This window comes from Priapulus caudatus, unplaced genomic scaffold, assembly GCF_000485595.1.
Source record: "Priapulus caudatus unplaced genomic scaffold, Priapulus_caudatus-5.0.1 Scaffold367, whole genome shotgun sequence".
Taxonomy (NCBI): domain Eukaryota; kingdom Metazoa; phylum Priapulida; class Priapulimorpha; order Priapulimorphida; family Priapulidae; genus Priapulus; species Priapulus caudatus.
In genome coordinates, this window is record NW_014577428.1 from 134,017 (window position 1) to 154,962 (window position 20,946).

General features: G+C 40.5%; 1 protein-coding gene across 7 annotated transcripts in view; it reads left to right on the top strand.

Annotated features, from left to right (window-relative positions):
• Positions 1-17,582, top strand: part of LOC106809610 (palmitoyltransferase ZDHHC23-like) — a 21,046-nt gene extending 3,464 nt beyond the window's left edge. For 5 of the 7 annotated variants that reach the window (XM_014812753.1, XM_014812755.1, XM_014812750.1 and 2 more), the window contains exons 2-7: positions 8,533-8,670; positions 10,202-10,433; positions 12,750-13,171; positions 13,717-13,893; positions 14,189-14,344; positions 16,827-17,582. In XM_014812753.1, the coding sequence (XP_014668239.1) occupies positions 8,564-8,670; positions 10,202-10,433; positions 12,750-13,171; positions 13,717-13,893; positions 14,189-14,344; positions 16,827-16,917 (1,185 nt within the window). In that variant the 5' untranslated portion in view covers positions 8,533-8,563 and the 3' untranslated portion in view covers positions 16,918-17,582. Of the gene's footprint in view, positions 1-8,039; positions 8,058-8,532; positions 8,671-10,201; positions 10,434-12,749; positions 13,172-13,716; positions 13,894-14,188; positions 14,345-16,826 lie in introns of those variants that run through there. The other 2 variants (XM_014812754.1, XM_014812757.1) reach the window with 2 other exon arrangements.
• Positions 17,583-20,946: the final 3,364 nt, after the last annotated feature.

A 20,946-nucleotide genomic window follows, 5' to 3' on the forward strand; every position in this document is an offset into this window, starting at 1 on the left:
AAATGTTTATGCATAGATAAATTTTATGCCAACTTTTAATTACTATTATTATAAAAAGCGTCATTGATCCAGCATCATTTACAATTACCAATATTTTTATTATCTTCAATAATGACGTGAAAACAATGCGATATGCGCCATGTCTGCTGTCACTGCATACGTACAAAATGATCACATGATTAAGGCCTTTTGCTTTACAGCACTGAGATCACGTGAGCAGAGCAGCCATGCCCAGCACATGTTTTAAATAATATCCGCGACAACCAAAATCTTAAGGGACAACCCTTTTGCGGTATCTTTGCGTTGTCCTCGGACAATCCCAAAAAAAAACCTTAAAAATTGAAGCACTGGCCGTGCGTAAGCTCGATGCCTGCCTTCGAGATCTATTCGCAGGCTCGCCAATCAACCTAGCAAAATGTGCACAGGAAAGACTTACACACACGATAAAATTCATTTGGCCAAACAATACGAGATAGCACAGTTTATGGAGTTTCACATTGAATAACCTCCCATTTAACATTTTGGCAGAGTGCCAGTTTTCCCAGAATTCACGAGATCTCTGGTTTAATTAGGCATTGCCAAGATTGGCCAGTATAATTCGCAAACAAAATAATCGTTAGCTACGCATAGATACCGAAACAGAGGCTGTTTGTGTGTTATTTCTGCTGTGATAGCGTGAAGAATAGCTACCGTCAGCCTATATTTGCTGATTCGCTCCTTATCCCACCTGTCTTATATTCGTTGTTCTGTGCCCAGCGTCGTGCGTGCGGATGTACTTTGTGTGTTGCAGGAGGAGATTTGAACAGCATATTTGAAAATTATTTGGTAATAAATCACTTGGCAGCAAGAAACAATCGCACCAACTACTAGCACCACACGTCCGTCCATTTAAAATATACTACTATGTGCCTAACTCGCCGCCGGCACGGACGCACACCCTCACCGGTGTTTCAGTCAGTACAACTCCGGGTGTTCTGCAGTGACGCCATTCCAACTATCGGTGGAATCGCCGGAAGACTGCTGAAACAAGCTACACCCGCATTTTTGACAATCGGCCGCCATAATGCATGCTTCAAATCACAGAAATTCCTCAAACCTATACATGCTGTAAATGATCCTTCGCATGCCTACTATGAAGAGGCCGGCCAGGGCCGGCTGCGTCTTGATTGGCACTGCAGCAAGTTTAATGTTGCAGACAGGCTGCGCAAACTACGCAACTGTACTTGCTGGCAGTTGCCTGCAGCTAAATCAGCGCAGCCGCCTTCGTTCATAGGATAGCATGCGAAGGATCATTCGCATGTATATTTGAGCGAATTTCTGTTTGATTTGAGCGCATTGTGGCAGGCCGATTTGTCAAAAATGGTGCGGTGTAGCTTGTCTGCAGTCTTCCGCGATTTCAAACAATAGTGCGAAATGTGGTGTCACCTGCTAGGAACACGGAGTTGTAACTGATTAAAACGGTGAGTTTGTCCGGTCGTGCGGCGGCGATGTTAGGCACCATGTAGTATATATATATATAGTCAATGGCGCCGTGCTGTTGGTGTAGCTGGTGCGGTACTTGTTCTTAGCTGCCATTAGCATAAAAAAAAATTAGGGCCCGGTGGAAAATTAAAGAGTTAAGAGAAACATTAAGCTTTGGTAGTAAATACTAAATTAGTAAATACATTTCGTGTTTATTTACGCAGTGGCTGGAGCGTCATGCTAAGCGTCGCGGATGTTCAAGCCCCTTTTGGCGTTTAGGGTTTAGCGATTAGCGGTTAGGTTTAGGGTTATGTCTTAGGCGTTAGGTTTGGCGTTAGGGTTAGGGTTCTAGCTCATCTAAAAACTTCTCAAATCGGCCTGAATTTATTTCCCAAGGCGTTTATTTCGAAATCTCGGCCGCCACCGCACCAATCTTTGTCAGGTTATAGTTGAAAGCGCCCAATGAGACTCCCCTACCCCGTAAGCCTCGAGACATTAATTTTAAGATACGGTAACCGTACCCGAGCACTTGCCGTTACTTACCATAATATTTATTATTTGAAACCGTTCAAGTTCACGGCCACAGGCAAGTGTCTGGTGAGTATTGACTTGAGTAATCATTTACCTCTTACTAGGACTCTATTCTCTACCGCTTCTCAAACCTTTGCGACATCACCGTAAATCCATCGACATAGCAGTAAACACTCTTACATAATATGCACACATGCAGGTCGATAATCCAACCGGAAGCTACAGGCGAACAACCTTCTGGGCGCCGCGGCTGAACCTTTTTCAAACAAACATGGAAGCGTTCACTGCTCACTAGACTAAAGTTAAGGTATATACTAATTATAAACCATATACATATATATACAAAGACATTTATTTGTATATAGCTATATTATCATATTATGTAAATTCAGCTCATATACTAATATATGATCTATGATGAGACGTTGAACCGCAACTACCGGAACCGGAACCAGAACTTTCTAGCTTGGAACTACGAATAACTTAAACTTGTGAATACTTGCAAAAATAACTTATAAGTTTTACTTACTTAAACTCACTAGAGATTATAAAATTATAATTTAACTGATAAGCTAATAACTTACTAATACTCATAGTTATGCGTCATCTTATGCAAGAAGCAAGTCTCTGTCTTTAACCGCCACGTCTTTCTTTACGCTACATCCTGTTTTGCGAGCCGCGGTAGCTTTTCCGCCATGGTAATGTTATTTAGTTGTAGGGCGTGGATTGTGTAGTCAAGTTTTATTTTTTTTTTTTTTTTGTGAATACTGCAATTAATACTCTAAGTAATACTCTAATTCCTTTATTGGGAAAAATAAATGGCGAATTGGAGACTTCGAGTTGGAGCCTAACTATCCATTTGGACTTTACGAACTGGATGCTTGACTTAGAGATGCGAGTTGAGGCGACTTTTAATAAGGTCGGTACGTCCATCCGCCCATCCCGGTGTAGACCCAATATGGCAATAAAAGTTGTGCCTAAAATTTTCCTAGTATGGTCTGATGTTAATTTTAGGGCGCAATAGCCTTCCATAGACAAAACCTGCTGAATTTCTGGTCGTGCCAAAAAAAAAAAAATGCACGACAACCTTTTTACTATTTACGGCCTGTTGACATTAGAAAATTCAAAGAAATACCTAAAGCCGTCGCTTTAATTAACATCTTACCTACATCTACCAAACACTTCGTCATGCAGTATTTCTCTCTTTAATCACGTTTATTTTATTAAAACATCACAACATTAAAAATCACGCAAACTTCGCTACACACAAAAATGCCCATCTTGCATTGAACGCACAACGACATTTTTCACCACGGCCAATTTGAAATCATCGCTGTGACGCTGTACGTGCGTTGCGCGTTCAATGCAAGATTGGCCAGTTTTTGTTGATGTAGCGAAGTTTGCGTGATTTTTTATTGTTCGTGATGCTTTTAATAAATAAACGTGATCACGGACACCACCCACACACCCCACCCCCAACACCACACCACACCCCCAAAAGCAACCCCCAAACCCGCAACCCACCCCCACACCCACACCCACAACCACCACATCCCCCAACACCACCCACCAACACACCCACCACAACACCCAAAACACACAACCAAAACAACACGAAAAACAACACACCACCGCACCACCCCACCCACACCCACAGACCACCCCCTCCCCCCCCAGCCCCCCCCACCCACGCACAAAACGAAAAGACCAACAGCCAACCAAATCCCCTCCAACCTGACATTAAAGTAGGAGAAGTACTGCATGACGAAGTGTGTTTGTAATGTAGGTCAGATGTTAATAAAGCGACGGCTTTAGGTATTTCTTTGATTTTCTATGTAACACGGCCGTAAATAATAAAAATGGTTGTCGCTGCATTTTCACGAAGAATGAGCAGTCTATGGAGCTATTGCTCTAAAGATAACATGCAGAAAGTAGAAAGATTGTTGTAGGCACGAGTTTGATTGCCGTCTGAATCCCGGGTGTCACGGTCCTGAGCATCCTTCAGAGTAGCTCAAGAAACGGCGGTCTTTGCTAGGGTTAAGAGACCTTGACGTATATTGACGTTGTATGTGGTATGTTGGCGGTATATTGGACGTTAGTCACACAGCCTGGTCGCGGTTAGGATCTGCCAGATAGCTCTAGCCTCTGAGTAGCGTACTCATAGCCCACGTACAGTTGCCGGCAGGCCTGCACGGCAACTGTTACCGCCGGCTATAAGTAGTTGAGCTACTGACTACTAGAGCTAGAGACGGTCGTGGAGATAAGCTCTAGTACGTATAGCCCGCGTACAGTTGCTGCAGGCCTGCGCAACTGTACGCGCGCGCCTATAGTAGTTAAGTACTACTACTAGAGACTTAGGTCTGACAGATTAAGCTCTAGCTACTATAGCCCGCGGATAAGCTGCCGCAGGCCTGCGAGCCACGCTATCAGCGGGCGTTATCAGTACTACGAGCTAGGTCTGGAGATACAATGACTAGTGCAGTAGTGCGTTCGATTTGCTTCCAAGCAGCCACCCTGGGTATAACTGGGTAAGAAATCGAAAGATCTGCGGGTTAGCGAAAGATAAACAAATGCGTTTTTTGGTTAACCCGGGCTTAATTATCAATCATGGGATGCCGAGTCGACAAGAAAAAAAGAATAGCACAGGGTTGCTCCCAGGGATGAAATTCAACAGGGGGGAGGGCGAGGGGTAGGGGTGAGGCGGGACGGGGGGGAAACTAGCGGGGGAGGGGGGAAACTAGGGGGTCCGTAGGTGGGCGTGTATTTTTACCGTTGACGACTTAGATTAATGCGTAAAGATCGGCACCACACCATAGTACGCGTATTTGGGTTTCTTGCTATATATAAGGATAGCGCAGTCGGTGTACAGTTAGTGACAGAGTTAACTTGATGTACGTGTCTGCAGCTAGTCTGCAGTGCATGCGTGTGTACCGGCTAAAAATACACGCGTCGTGATGTCCTGGCTCGAACGGCAATTCTTGAGCGGTCGATTCCCGCCGCTGGAAAACTTTTTATCTTGTGGTGGAATTAAGAACGGGCGGAGGTATCTTCAAACGTGGGCGCAACATTCAAACAGGGGGGACGTTTTCCAAACGGCGGCGCGCGCCCCCTTGGGAACGGTAGGGCAAGAAACCCTGTAGCAATTGCATCTTGATTATTTATGAAATCTCAAAGAATGAGCAGAACCACACGCAGTCATCCGACAGTCATGCTTCATTACTGCTTGAAGATTTTATGATTTTGAAGATTTTGAAGATTTTGTGTGCAATGAATGCTGGGATACTTCCCAAGGTGAGTGGGTCAGGCATGACGGGGTTAACTTCGGCCTCACCCGGTAAGCAAAAAATACCAACGGTTGACTACCAAATCAAACGTATTTTTTGGGCTGGCCGAAGGAGAACCGCAGGTTAACTTGGTGAAAGCAAAATCGAACGCACTATACCCAGTTCTAATTACCACCAGCCACGGGTCGAGTGCCGTGACTGCGCAGTAGCCACTGCGTTGTAAAGCGCGCAGTCAGCATTTGGGGAAAATGATACTGCCGCACTCCGCACGTCAGGCGGGTCTGTACTGTAGGTTCTGGACCGTAGTGCCTGCGATAACTAATACAGCTATACTATACTGATTCTTAGGCTCATAATAAGCAGGAGATACTCAACATAATCATGTTACAATTGCTACCTTACTACGAATCGAGTTCGATACCGCGAATCGAATCATTCGATCGGTCGATCGAATCATTCGATTCACGGCAATTTTGAACAGGGTGCATCGTTTCTCCCCAGTGGCCGCTGAGCCGCGTTTGTCGCTAGAAGCACGAGACACTTACTTTGATCACGGGCCGACCGCTACGTACCATGCTGACATACTCTTCCCGTCTCTGTTTTGTACACTTGCCCCTGACACTTGGTTGCGTTCCGCATTCCCATCACTTCCCTTAGGGCGTGTTGGGCATTTTGCCCGCTTTACAATATATTTGTGCATTCTGCGGGCGGCCCGGTGGAGCACAAAAGACACTCGATCGCTCGCCCTCTTTCTCTCCTCCCTCCCCCCTCACTTCAGTCACTACTAACATTACACTACTAACATTACCAACACTGTTATGTGTTATCAAAATTAACACGAAACATTGTGTTGTTAAACACGTAATGTTATACTTTGTATCAAGCAAGCCAGACAATGCGTCTAGACATGTACGTTTGCAGCGTATTGTGCAACCCTGGCCGTATGTAAAATGAACGCGCGCATTATGAATATATAATTTTTATAGAGGTTGGACACCGGACAACCACGGAAGCAATTTGTAGTTGCCCGAGAGAAAATCCAGTCGTCACGGACGACCGGACGACTGTTAAAATTGAGCCCTGACGGCATGCAATGCGCCGCCATTATTTTTTGTATAAACTGGCACATCCTCCCAAGATTTACATTTTGCGAATTTTGATATCACACTTTCCCACCTGCTCTTTATTCTTGTTGTTTGTGCACAGCAGCATGCATGTGGTTAGCTCTAGTACTATAGCCCGCGTACAGTTGCCGCTGGGCTATAGCATCAGCCATTAGGGATGCACGGGACCAACTTAGTCATGCGTACTCGCGGCTATAAAACGTCTGTGGTAGGCAATTAATGCCTCTTATCTGAAGTGAATATGTCTTAAGTTATAACCGCTACTAAAATTTAACCTCTAACTATCGTTGCAATGGTCTACTTGCGGTATTTCTGGTGAATGAACATTCGATTTGCGAACTTCAAACGGCCATTTTTGGCGGTGCTGCAGCAGGCCAGCAGCGCCAGTGAGCGGGAATTATGTATTTCTGCACGTGGATTTTGGTTGTGGACAAAAACATTGTTGTTGTCAAGTAACAAATTAAGCGATCAAAAAAGATTGTAATATTAGTTTTGTCATGCAAGATGAACAAATTACTATTATTAATTTGTTACTTGACAACAACAATGTTTTTGTCCACAACCAACACAACCCGCCCACACCTCCACGTGTGGAAATACACTTTCCCGCTGACTGGCTGGAGTAAGTTGGTCTCGAGCATTTGTAATGGCTGAAGCTATAGCCCAGCGGCAACTGTACGCGGGCTATAGTGTTGCCTCTGGGCTATAGTACTAGAGCTAGCGTGCGGTGTACTTTTGTGTTGCAGAGGAGCATTTGAACGGGATTTACAGGAAATTATTGGCAATAATAGGCAAAATTGACTAGTGAAACATAAGTTTTTATTTTGAGATTGTTCCTCAGAAACGTTCGTACTGAAAAAATATAGCGAAATATAGTCTCACCTCACAGCGGATAAATCAGTGATTACGCCAACTTAGATTCTATGCAGTTATAGCATAGAAAATTGGATTTGAATACAACGTAACACCATGGCATATTTGAATAGAATGAGAATCAATTTACAAATAGCGCCTTCAAAACAAGACCACCCATAGTGCACCTGATTACAACCAAAGGGCATTAAACAACTTAAACTGCAGACCTCCGTCTGCCCCTCCGATTCACAATGTAACAATAAATACTCGAAATGGTCCGATTGCGAGACTCCGCTCAAACATCAATACGCCCACCCGTCTACCAGATTAGTACTAAATAAACAAGTCCTGGAACACACCTAATGTCTACTCTAATAATCCTGATGAAAACTAGTTCCCAGAAACAATCCTATATAGCTGCTAAAAACACCATAGATCTGTGAAATATATGCTACATTAACCAGATGACAGAACCGGATATATCTGTGCCAGATTGCCAGATATTCTATGTAGGTGATCACTACGCAGATTGTGACAGCAATTGGCAGTATGTCATAGATAAGCATCAATGCATGCAGGGTGCGAATTTTACGGGAGTCCGGAGTCAAATACTCCCTGATTTACTGTCGGACGCCCTGATTTGACATATGCAGGAGTCCGGGTGACTCCTTGAAAATTGTGCCATGCATGCTAACTAGTTCGTTCTGGAGCACGGCCTCGCAGAATTACTGTATTTTTTCAGCTAATGTTCAAAGAAAATTTGGCAGACGTGCAACTGCATGAATCTTAAAAATAAGCACACGTATGCATTATTGTTTTAATATCTTTGATTTTGAACCTCAGACTGCGGACTCCCTCATTTTGCTGCGAACTCCCTCTTTTTGAGGGTAGGGAGTCCGTTGGACTCCCTTGTTCTAAAGTTAATTTCTACCCCTGGCAGGCTGGCATACATCACAAGCTTTCTCTGTTTTCATCCTGCCAGTCTGTCAGCCTGTAAGATCTATGATGTGGATAAGTGAAACTGCATGAGTGATTGCCCAGTGCTACTTGACTCCAATAACATGATGGCGGTAGCATAGATTGTAGCTCATGTTATATCATTTGCTAGACATTGAAATTTTATCACTGCAAGTATGTGTTGTTTTCATCACGTCATGTTATTGCTGCTAGTAGTGTGGTTTCGTATTTCTATTATATATACAACTAATATATATATTCTACTATATTACATATTTCCTATTTGTGCTATTGAATATTGTTGCACTTTCTCATTTCAGCTCTGCTGATGAGGGGACCTTACAAATTTAAATGAAAGATTTTCTCTGCTGTTGTGAGTACATCAATGTTAAAGGAGATAGATCACACATAATGGCCATGTGCTGTGACTGTGAAGAACTTGACAACATTGCAGATAGGTAACGTATAGCCATAGTAATGCAGGGTTCTTCCCAGGCCTTTAATGCTCGGCAGGCCCGGCGACCTTACTTTACCTTCAAAGCTAAAGCTAAATCGCAACATCCCATGACTCTTCTGCCTGGCTCAAGTACCTAATTGACATGCCAGCATTTCCAGCTGTTTACTTTCGAGAATGCCAACATAGTTATGCTGTTTTCAAAGCTTGATGTAAATATCTCTGAACTGATCTTGATGACTTGCATATTGGGGCCGCATATATGACTTGCATAATCGACTCCAATTAGCAGTTGAGGATGAATTGCCTGGCGGCCTGATGTGTCTTCTGAGACTCTCGGGGGAACCCTGTAATGAAACCTTGTAAACAAGGATACTATGCAAGCCAGAGTTTATTGCATAGAAATAGAAATACACATAGAATTGCAGGGTGCGAAATTAACGGGAGTGCGGAGTCAAATACTCCCTGATGTACTGTCGGACTCCCTGATTTGACATATATGCAGGAGTCCGTGTGACTCCCTGAAAATTCTGCCATACTAACTAGTTCGTTCCGGAGCACGGCCTCACGGAATTACCGTATTTTTTCAGCAAATCTTTAATTTTGAACTTCAGACTACGGACTCCCTCATTTTGCTGCGGACTCCCTCTTTTTGAGGGCAGGGAGTTCGTTGGACTCCCTTGTTCAAAATTTAATTTCTACCCCTGAATTGACATACCCAGAACCACGTGCGCAGTGAGTCTCATGGCGTTCGTATGTCACCATAGATGTTTATGTATACACACCTTATGAAAACCTGGCGTTTTTCTTTTGTTAGGTTACAAACTGTTGCTGATCATTTCTCATTTATATCAATTATATCACTATTGTGTAAAACAGAGATGTTTGTCAAACTTTCGTAACTATGAACGTTACATTTGGATGGATGGATTATTTACATAGCTATTAGTATATACATCACTTCCAAGTAAAACTAGTAGGCTTGTGTTGGTGATAACGAGTCAAGATGGCTACATTATTTTATTAAGCATTCATTGATCCTTGCAGTACAGTCAAATTCTCTCAAATGGAAAAACAGAATCTTTGCAGAATTGCATTCCAATCACTAACTCTGCACCTCCGCAGAAAAATGACGTTTGCAACCACATGTTATGTAGTAGGCCTATGCGTGTGGCGCAGGGCATTTGGTTATATATGTAGATATATGGCTTTCATATGTTTTTTTCTATTTCTCTTTATGGTAAAACGCATTGTTTAAATTATTATGTTTTCATTCTGTTGTTTGCTTCTTTGTTTTAATTCATTACGCATATAGTGCATTGTATTTTCGTTTCATATTTTAACTAATTTCCATTCTGTTGTGATTGTATAGCCTGATGAAGAGAGATACTCTCGAAAGCTTGCTGATTAAAATTTTACACCTCATTCTATTTTCCCATATTAATTTTCATTATTACATGGGTGTCCATTTTTACTAACGTTATCCATGGGTGTACGGTATTCTGATTCTACGTATTTCTTTTTGTTTTAAACAGATGTCTGTGTTGCAAGGACCAACCTGGCAATTATGGATTATTTGCACAGCCGTGTTTAGATCGAATACGCATACCGTGGATTGGAGGTGCAGTCAAAGTAAATCTGGGCATGATATGTCCCATGTTTCTGATACCATCATTCATAGGCCTGGCTGCAACCAGTTGTACAATGACTGTCATTGTAGCTGTTTCCCTGCCAATTGTCTTCTTTTTACTCTACATAAATGTAAGTGTTTTACGTAAGAGGTTATTTAGGTTATTTCTTTTTATTATTTTATGTTTGTCATAAACTGACTAGTCAAAACAGTAAAACGTATTCTTCTTATTTTCCTTTTATACAGAGGTAATGTAGCCTTGTGTAACTGTATTCTACTAGTGGGGGCTTGGCATTGCCTGGGCTTATTTGGTAGCAAAATGTGATGTGGTCATACTTGAAGTGAAAACACTAAAGATGAAATATCACTAGAATATATATACATTAAATTGTGTAGTCAGTGAGTGAATAGAAATAAGGCTTCTGGATAGACAACATTAAATAGCGTAGCATGAAAGGCGACTATAATAAAGACAATAGTTATACAATGTTCAGTGAGGAGAAATGTGTAATTAAAGGGTTAACATGAGAAAACGCAAGGCAATGTAACGTAACATAATTATTAAATATAACATACAGTTGGCTAACATACAATATAGCATAAGTGAGGCTATGAGACCACAAATTAGCTTGACATTATGTTAGCATAGCAGAGGATAACCAGCTGACCATGGAATAGTAGTGTGATACAGCAACAGTGATAAGTGCATACAGACAACATAAGCACACTGCCATGTGACATATTGTAGTGATGTTCATTTCATCTTATATATAGAATTTGTTCTTACATGGTGTGTGGTGTGTGCCAGTGATGATCACAGACATAGAGTATAAATATTGATAGGTTTATTACCTCCGCCAAGGGGTTGGCAGGAGGTTATGTTTTCATCGGCATGTGTTTGTTTCTTTGTGTACAGCCTAACTCAAAAACCTATGGACGGATTGTCATGAAATTTTCAGGATAGGTCAGAAATGGGGTAACTTAGAATTGATTACATTTTGGTGATGATCCCGATCCAATTAATCAAATTTTCAGGATAGGTCAGAAATGGGGTAACTTAGAATTGATTACATTTTGGTGGTGATCCGGATCCACCAATTAATTAATTAATAAATTAAATTTTTAGGATAGGTCAGAAATGGGCTAACTTAGAATTGATGACATTTTGGTGGTGATCCGGATCCAATTAATTATTTAATTAATTGATTAATTAATAAAAAAAAAATTCACAGTGAGAGAATTGAGCTGCCTTGGCAGAGGTCTGCGCTTTTCGAGTGCTCTAGTTCTATATATGTTACGACAGACATAGACTGCAACTTGCACCTCTGCATGGGCATGTCATGCTCTCACCCAATCACAGGCCCCGTACCTAGCCACAAGTCCCCTTCTCGCTTTACGCTATGTGGCGAGAAGTTCATAAGCAGATGCAAGTGAGAAAACCTTGTGGCTAGCACAGCGCTGTATCAAAACCTACTAATACCTAACTTTTGATGGTTCCTATAGCTTCTCTATACTTTCACACCATTGTTAAAGGAATACTTAATAGGATAACTTAGCATAACTAAGGCTGTGTCGTTGCTTACAATGATAATGGCGACACTACTATCCATAGACATAGACATAGACATTAGATATTGACTCTTTCTCTAGCATTGACCTTAGGAGCTGGAAACGATCATTTCTGGTCTTTGCCAAGGAAGCTAAACTCACAGGGTTTGATGGGGAAACTAACCTCTAGTTTGATATCTTCTAAAAGAAGGAGATGTGAGATAATGCAAAACTCGTTTAATTCTTGTCACGTACAAGAGAGGTCGTTAGAGGAGATTGTGGCACGTCTCTCAAGATATGGTCATCTCAGTTTTTCCTTGTTTGTTCAATTTCTGTCAGCATAAATGATTTTTTGCAATTTCCAGGCTCCATATATGGCTGTAATCAGCCGTGTAGTTCATTATGAGATCTGGCACCCATGCACTGACATTGTGCTTATAGAACCTAGTATAGATAACGCCATTGTAAATGCAAGCCATTTTACGCCGATCGCATTATCGTGACGTAGAGATTCCTTGATTCAAAGCCTAAAATGGTTATTTATTGTAAAAATGAATAAGACAAGTTAATTCATTGAGTTTTGGATCTTTGATTGAGTATTTGGTTCTTTAACAGCTGCACGAGCTTTCACAATAATTGGACGTTTTATTTATGGGATCGTGAAAATGCTATGTGTAACCTTCTTCATAGAAGACAAGTAATTAAAATTTCAAGAATTATGATTAAGAATTCACACTACCACCGTGAATTACAAGTTTGTAATGTCAGAGTAAGCATAATTATCAACTTAATTAAATTTTTAAATAGTAGAGGTTTGAATGCATGGTAATAAGCTGCTGAAATACTAAGGATTTCAGACAATGTAATTTGTAGTTGTATCTTACTTCTTTTTTTATCCATTTCAGTTTTTGCGATTTCATCCGAAATCCAGACTCTTCTGCTCATGGTTCTGGTCATCGTGTGGATTCCTTCTATGGGTACTTGAGTACATGGTAATGGCATACCGTGAAATCCTGCTCTCAGAAAACCTGGCACTGCTATTTCTGGTTGGAGTTGCCATTTACTTTTACCTTCTCACAAAAGGTAATCCCGGAATTGTTGGACACAGCACTCGTTTTGATTCGTCTGAAGACTCGGCCAGAGATACTGTGCTAGATATTAACACACCGAAAGTTGGCATTGTTGAAAGTGAAAGCCAGTCGCAACCTGCAGTGGATGGGCAGAGACGTGTGTCGTGCAATGTTTGTAAGATTGAGCAGGGATCACGCACATCTCACTGTAAACTATGTGGAGTATGTATTGACAGACGTGACCATCACTGCTTGTGGTAAGTGTTAGCTTAAAGTTTTAAAGGAACACATGACCCCTAACTTCCTTGCATATTTTGAGTTAAAATAGGTTTAAATTATGCCACATAAAAATGTCATTGTTTAGTATTCATTAGAAATAATTTTTCTAAATGTTTTAAAACTGACAGCTTTACTGTTGCTTACAACGAGGGTGGTGCCACTACAAGCTCAACACAACTTTATTGCTGATGGCTACTGACCAAGGGTGTTTCTTATTCATAAATTTAAGAGGAGAAGGATTGCGATATCTTATAAACAACTCGTGGTTTCAGTTATAATATGAAGAAATTTGTCCGATTACACCTATTTCAATCTGAAAAATTACCCAAAATATTTCTCAGGAATGCGTGAGCATATAGCAGATGTTGAGAGCTAAGTGAATTAAATTGTGATGGTGAATGATTAACACAAACTGTTATTGCTGAAAGTAATAAATATTGAGCTTATTTTTACAATACAATTTTATAATTAAATGATATTAATTTCATCTATTTGTAACTGTGGTTCTACTGATTGCTTCCAGGATCAATCACTGCATTGGGGCAAACAATCATCGTTCCTTCGTCTTGTGTCTGATGTTCTTCACATTGGCCTGCAGTTATGGTGCACACCTCACTATGACCACAGTGTGCACGCCAGACATGTATCTTGACTATTTCCTGCTCCCTGTAAACTGTCAATTTGTCTACAGCGATATGCAGTGAGTGCTGATACAGCTTTCTGTAGTTTAAGGAGGGGTACCAATATAGAGATTGATCTTATAGGAATTGCAAATATATGCAGCAGCTCATATACATTCCCACAAAGAAATTCTTTACTTCGTTTTTTTTTCCTTTACACACTTATTCTATAATTGTGTAGCGAAGATAAAAATATAATTAGACAATTTATTCATAGAAACTAAACTTGAAACAATCAACTTTGAAATTTTGACATTGTACAGGTGACATATTGTAAGAATCTGCTGAGAATAACAACTGTATTTTACACTGCAGCATTGGCGTGTCTTTCGTCAGCGCACTCTACGCTGCACTGCTAGCAATCCTGGGAGCCATGTGTTTGGTACAACAGTTCATGCTGATCTGTCGGAGCCTGACAGTTTACGAGTGGCGTAAAAACCGCTATAATGCGCTCATCGGCTGCAATATGGGGTGAGACCACCTATACTACTCGTGCTTTTAGACACAAACTAAAAGAGTAGAGTGTGTTAACGGATCTTTAACACACTCTACTCTTTTAGTTTGAGACTAAAAATAGGGATTCATAAGTGTGTCTAAATGTAAGTAACCTATTTGCTATCCTGCATTCCATGAGAGAACCTTGTCTCTTCTGATAAATTGCTCCTTTTTTCTAGGTGCAAGACATTTATTGGTGTGTAATGTTGTACATCTTTACTAAGATCAGAAGTAGATAATAGGGAAGGAGTGTGACTTCAATAAACAAGGGAAATTCGTCATTTACTAGCCTTAGAATACCTACGATTTACTACGCGTAACTCAACCAAACAGTACATTTGCCTAGCATCATGCGAAATCGTTTCCTCGTATACACCCGCAATCCGGAGATACAGACTAAAAGGTATGACACGATTTTTCATTCTGTTGCCAGCAAAACGAATCCATAACCCGCTAACTTGAAACAAAGGGCAGCTACTAGTACTAACGACTCTTGCGCACTCTAGTGCCCTCGGCGATGCGGTGTGGCTCGCTGGGAGATTGGAGCTGGAGCTGCTGCTGATTGCAGTGGGCGTGCGTGCGTGGGGGGCATACCAGCTGTAAATATGTCAAAGATTAGCTCGCCGAGTGTTGCGTCGATGTCCAATCTCCCAGTGAGCCACACCGCATCGCCGAGGGCACAAGAGTGCGAAAGAGTTGTTAGTAGCTGCCTTTTGTTTCAAGTTAGGCGGGTTATGGATTCGTTTTGCTGGCAACAGAATGGAAAATCGTGTTGTACGTTTTAGTCTGTATCTCCGGATTGCGGGTGTATACGAGGAAACGATTTCGGACGATGCTAGGCGAATGTACTGTGTACGATTTGAGCTCAAGTTGGTTGAGTTATGCGTAGTAAATCGTAGGTATTCTAAGGCTAGTAAATGACGAATTTCCCTTGTTTATTGAAGTCACACTCCTTCCCTATTATCTACTTCTGCTAAGATGCATTCCCATTTATGTGTATTTCTGTGTGCATTTGTCTACATGATTGCATGCCTGAACATATATAGCACAGTTACTGAATTGCTTAACTGTTATACACCACACCGTTGTCGCAGTGACACTATATCTATATCCAGTTTTAACAGGCATAGTTTTTAGCTCGCCTTGACATTGTCAAGATGGGCTATTGCCATGGGGTGTCGTCCGTCAGCATTTTGCTACGGTCAACGATAACTCAAGAACCGTTTGACCCAAATGTTTCAAATTGCATATAGTTGTTACTCCTATGGGAGAGATGTGAACGCCCTATTCTAGAGCACGCCAGTCGACCTACATTCGAGCCACGTCCACTTTTTGGCAAAAATGGAAATGGCCATAAGTCAATTCAGGTTCAATGGATTTTGCTCATTTCTAGTATGTGAATGAATGAGGACTGGCCCCAAAACATATCACACAGGTTTTGATTTTTTTTTTTTAATTATGCAAATTAGATCGATTTTGGCAATTTCACTATGCATTTCAGTGTCTGCCTACGGTCAACGATAACTTAAGAACCGCTTGACCCACATGTTTCAAATTGCATGCAGTTGTTACTCCTCATAACATAATGTTACTCTTCTGGGAGAGGTTTGAACGTCCTATTTTGGAGCACGCCAGTCGACCTACTTTCGAGCCACGTTCACTTTTTGTCAAAAATGGAAATGGCCATAAGTCAGGTTCAACGGATTTTGCTCATTTCTAGTATGTGAATGAATAAGGACTGGGCCCAAAACATATCACACGGTTTTGATGTTTTTTTTAAATTATGCAAATTTGGTAGATTTTTTTCAATTTCACTATGCATTTCAGTGTCTGCCTACGGTCAACGATAACTCAAGAACCGTTTGACCCACATGTTTCAAATTGAATACAGTTGTTACTCCTATGAGAGAGATTTGAACTTCCTATTTTGAAGCATGCCAGTCAACCTACTTTCGAGCCACGCCCACTTTTTTGCAAAAATGAAAATGGCTATCTAAATTCATTCGATTTTGTTAAATTTTGGTATGTGAATGTGTAAGGCTAGCCCCAAAACAGTTGTTACTCCTATAGGAGAGATGACAACATCCTAATACGTTTATTTCGTCTAACTGGTCAACAACTCTACAATCATACGTGTAATATTGTGTTTTAAATTCTTCGCTACAGTAATTTGACTGGAATATTTTATTGTTTTTATTTGCGCGATATTCGAAAACCAAAATGGCGAACATTTAGGCGTAGCGCCATCTCTCGTCAATATTTCAGACTTTCAGATCTGAAACATTTATTTTCGCATCAAAACTTATGCATATATCATTATCAAGAGTATATAATGGGAGATATATGCTATATAATTGGAGTTCTCCCATATATACTCTTAATTATATTATCCCCCCCTCCCTCTTCTATTACACCCAAGGTGAGCTACAGTGTCATTGACACTTTCATTTCTTTACAGGTCGCACCAAAACCTTGGATGTATCAGAAACTGTTGTCAGTTCTGGTTTCAATCAAGGCCAGGTCATTACATCAGCATCACCGAGGTGTAAAGCTGTCACATCTGCACCTGCATCATCTAATGCTATTAATAGCATTTTGTTTTGTTCATGCATTACAATGTTTAATATAACAAATATTCATTTGCATGATATATGTCTGAACCTATTTCATCTTACAATTATTGCACTGACGTTCTGTTACATAATCTGTGTTAGTTATGTTGTTTCAGCATCATACCATGCAAATTCAACAGGTTCAAACACTTCCATTACAGCTGATTCGAGTCCACAAAAATGGTATTATGAAATGGTATTGTATAACATTCTAGTATAATAGATTCTTTAAATTAGTTCCATGTAATATATTTTCTCACTTTGAAATCAGCGACAGAAAATTCTAAGTGACATGTAGTAAAGTAAGTTACCATGACGTCATTCACCATTGAAATGAAGTTTCGCAACCAGAAAATATGTGAGTAACTGAGTGCTGAAATACGATGCAAAAATGCCCAGTGTGTTTTCCTTTTAAGGTAAAATATTTATTAAAATTATTTTCCAATGTTTAAACGTGTTGGAAATCGATTGCTTATAACACTGGTGATGCCATTGTTTGTACTGCTAGCTCACAGTCTGAAACATATTTGACATTGTTATGGAAGTTCCTAATGGATTCTCTTTTTTGTAAAATTATAAATTTGAATGTCTGGTAACAGCTATTTGTCAGCATTACTATTTTTATGCAACCATGTATCACAATATACTGTAAAATTCTAGACAGGTATACCATGTAGCGCAAAGGTTAGGACACAGTGAAGTGGCGATGAGCAGCTGTAAATTTGATGATATTGCTAGAAAATTATATTAGTTATGAGACTTTTATAGGCGACTTGGGAAAATGCTTGAAAACAGACATGACATAAGACAAAGAGCTTATAATCATCATCATAAGCTCTGCGTTTAAGATAAATAGTGCTGACGATAGTGTAGATATTTTACAATTTCTCTGCTATTTGATGAGCAATATATAGTAAGCAGTGAGAACAAGATGTTCGCATCTCACGCAACGTGGCTGCACAAAGCATAAATTTTACTATGATTTTACGAATAATTAGTTGATCGAATTGTGTTGACGATAAGAATGGGCATATCTATAATAGTAGTAATACATATAACATATACAATATATATATATATAATATTATTATATATATAATTAATGCATAATCAAATAATAAACGAGCAAGGAAAGCTTGTTTATCCTAATAAAATTGGGGGATGGGGATGAGGGTGGGTATGGGTGGTGTGGGGGGTTACGTGTCCACCACATAGAATGTATCAGGGAAACACAAGTTCACACATTAAAGATCATATTAATACCCTGTTATTACCCTGTTTTAATGATGAGAAAATACCACTGTAGAGAATTTATGTGATGATACGGTAATTTCATGCAACCAAGTCAGCATACAAACCTGAAATCAAGTCCTTCCAACTTCAAGCTGCGTTCACACGAGATACACGGCCTCGCTGGTTCCGTACTTATCTGGTGCTGAATTCGGCTGAAATACCGTGCTAACACAACCCGAAGCGTTCACACGAGAATCGAGGCTTAGCTGGCTAGGTATAATATAGACTGGTACCCGGTCGACAGTTCCACACGCTACTGCGGTGCGCAGTTGCGGTGCGCTGTTGGCGCGCGCAAAATATCTATCATGTTTGATTTTTCTGGCTCAGCGCCGCCGAATGCGCACCGTGTGCGGGGGCCTTTAGCATATCAAAAATATATATAAAAAAGTGGGCGGAGCTTACTTTAGGCCAGTGGCAGTGAACCTTAGTTGGCAGTGAACATTGTGTTGGCCAGGGTCTATAACGTGCACGGGTTGCGCGGCACGCTTCACGTGCGCTACGATGTGGAGTTGGGCGCTCATACTGACATCCCCATATATTTCACGTTTGGATGTAAACAATAAAGTGTCACTGGTAATTAACAAACGACCAGTATACTGTTTTAAAATAATACAAAAAAGATTTAGGTAATATAGCATGCTGAATTATACAGTAAATAATAATAATACATGCAGCTTTTCGCACTACACAGGTTTAACCGTCTCATATTATGGTTTTGAATGTTTGGAAAAAAGATATATATTTTATACAGGGTGAAGCTAAATAATAGCTTCCCTACATTATGACCAAACGTGGTTTACGTAAAACACCTCTCAGTGGTGTGCTTTATCATTTGCATAGCGTCCTGTCTCCCAATATTATGTACGCCATGTAGCATATCAGGCAGAATATTGGCATCAAGAATAATGTCATATAAATATCGAATTGGCAATCAATGTTGGCTTATCAAAATCCCAAAGCAGCTCTCAAAGACACATTGTACAAGCATATGAACTTTATTATATCGTTGCTCTGCTGCAGTTCTTTGGTTCGCGTAAGGTATCATCAAGCAAGCATTTATGAACTAGCCACCGTCTCCTAATAGCCACCCATCTCCTATAGCACCATTTTCAAAGAGTGCGGTGAGAGCAAAGTTATTTAAAATATACACGGCAACTCAATTAAAGAGACGGGAGAATAGAAATATTTCCGCAGTGGAAATAGTCTTCATAATTTATGAAGTGGGACAGAGAAAGAGGACTACGTTTGAAGATTTTGCTGGCAACTTAGCAGCTGTAGTTAAGGACGTGGCAAGCTGTGACTGAAGCTGTCAATGCCGTATCCAGCAAGCCACGAACTCAAGATGAGGTGAGTGTATGGGCGTGTGCGTGTAGCGTCGTAACTGTAGGTGATATGAGGTGAGGTGTGTGTGTGTGTGTGTGTGTGTGCGTGTGCGTGGTGGCGTGTGCGTGTGCGTGTGCGTGTGCGTGTGTGTTCAGCTTCATGTCTGCCAAGCCATACTCAACCCTATATTCACTGAGTTGGCTGGTGGCACTAGATGTTTCCATTACTCAATCTTTGAATTTGCTTCTGCCAAATGAAATCAACTAACCGACGCTACAGAGCGTTGTTTTTCCTCTCCAGCATCAACGAGGTTATACACGAGGATAGCTCGCACTGAGATATATGTCCCAAACATTAGCTTTATGATATCATTCAAGATCTATGATATATATACACACAGTAAATGACCATCAGGTGTGTGTGTGGTGTGTGTGTGGTGTGTGTGGTGTGTGTGTGTGTGTGTGTGTGTGTGGTGTGTGTGTGTGTGTGTGTGTGTGTGCCGTGCGTGCGTGCGTTGCGTGCGTGCGTGAACGCGTGCGCGTGTACGATGATGATGGAGACGTGTCTCCAGCAGCACCCCGGCGAGCCCTCTCCCCGGAAGCTATGGATTCTGTGCAATACAAAACACATTTGGTGACATTTCCTGATAATATAGAAATTTCGAAAATACCACAATCTATTTAATTTGTACCATAAAAACTTGGATAAAACAATATTATACAAGAATATTTAACAGCATACATAGTTAAGATCAATAGATGCAATTCACTTTGATAAAACTGTAAACAAATTTTTTTTTTATAAATTTCAAAAACAATTTCTGGATTTTTCTCAAAACGGAAATCGGTATACAGACGGACAGTTAACACCCATGTTATTAGCGTTTGTTTCGGTATCTTTGAATAAAATGCAGTTTCGAAGCTCCGTTATTAATTGTGCGCACGTGCATGCATGGTCGCTAGTGTGCGTACCATACGCACGAAATAAACGAAAAAGAACTCGTTTTTATATAGACTCTATATATAATGCGCGCGTGCGTGCATGTACATATGTATATAATATATATATATATATATATATTTATATCCTATTATCTATCTACTTCTGATATATATATACCTGATATAGGCCTATATATATATATATAGATATGATATCTATATACATGCACGCACGCGCGAACACACAGAAATTACGTTTGAGTAGAAAAATCACGTTATAATCACATTATTATGCTATTTTAACGTTCCAGGACCATATGTTGACGTTACATAAAAAAATCTTACAAATTTTTGCAAAACGTTGTAAAAACCCGACACATTTACGTTGAACAAACGGTGTTAAATAATT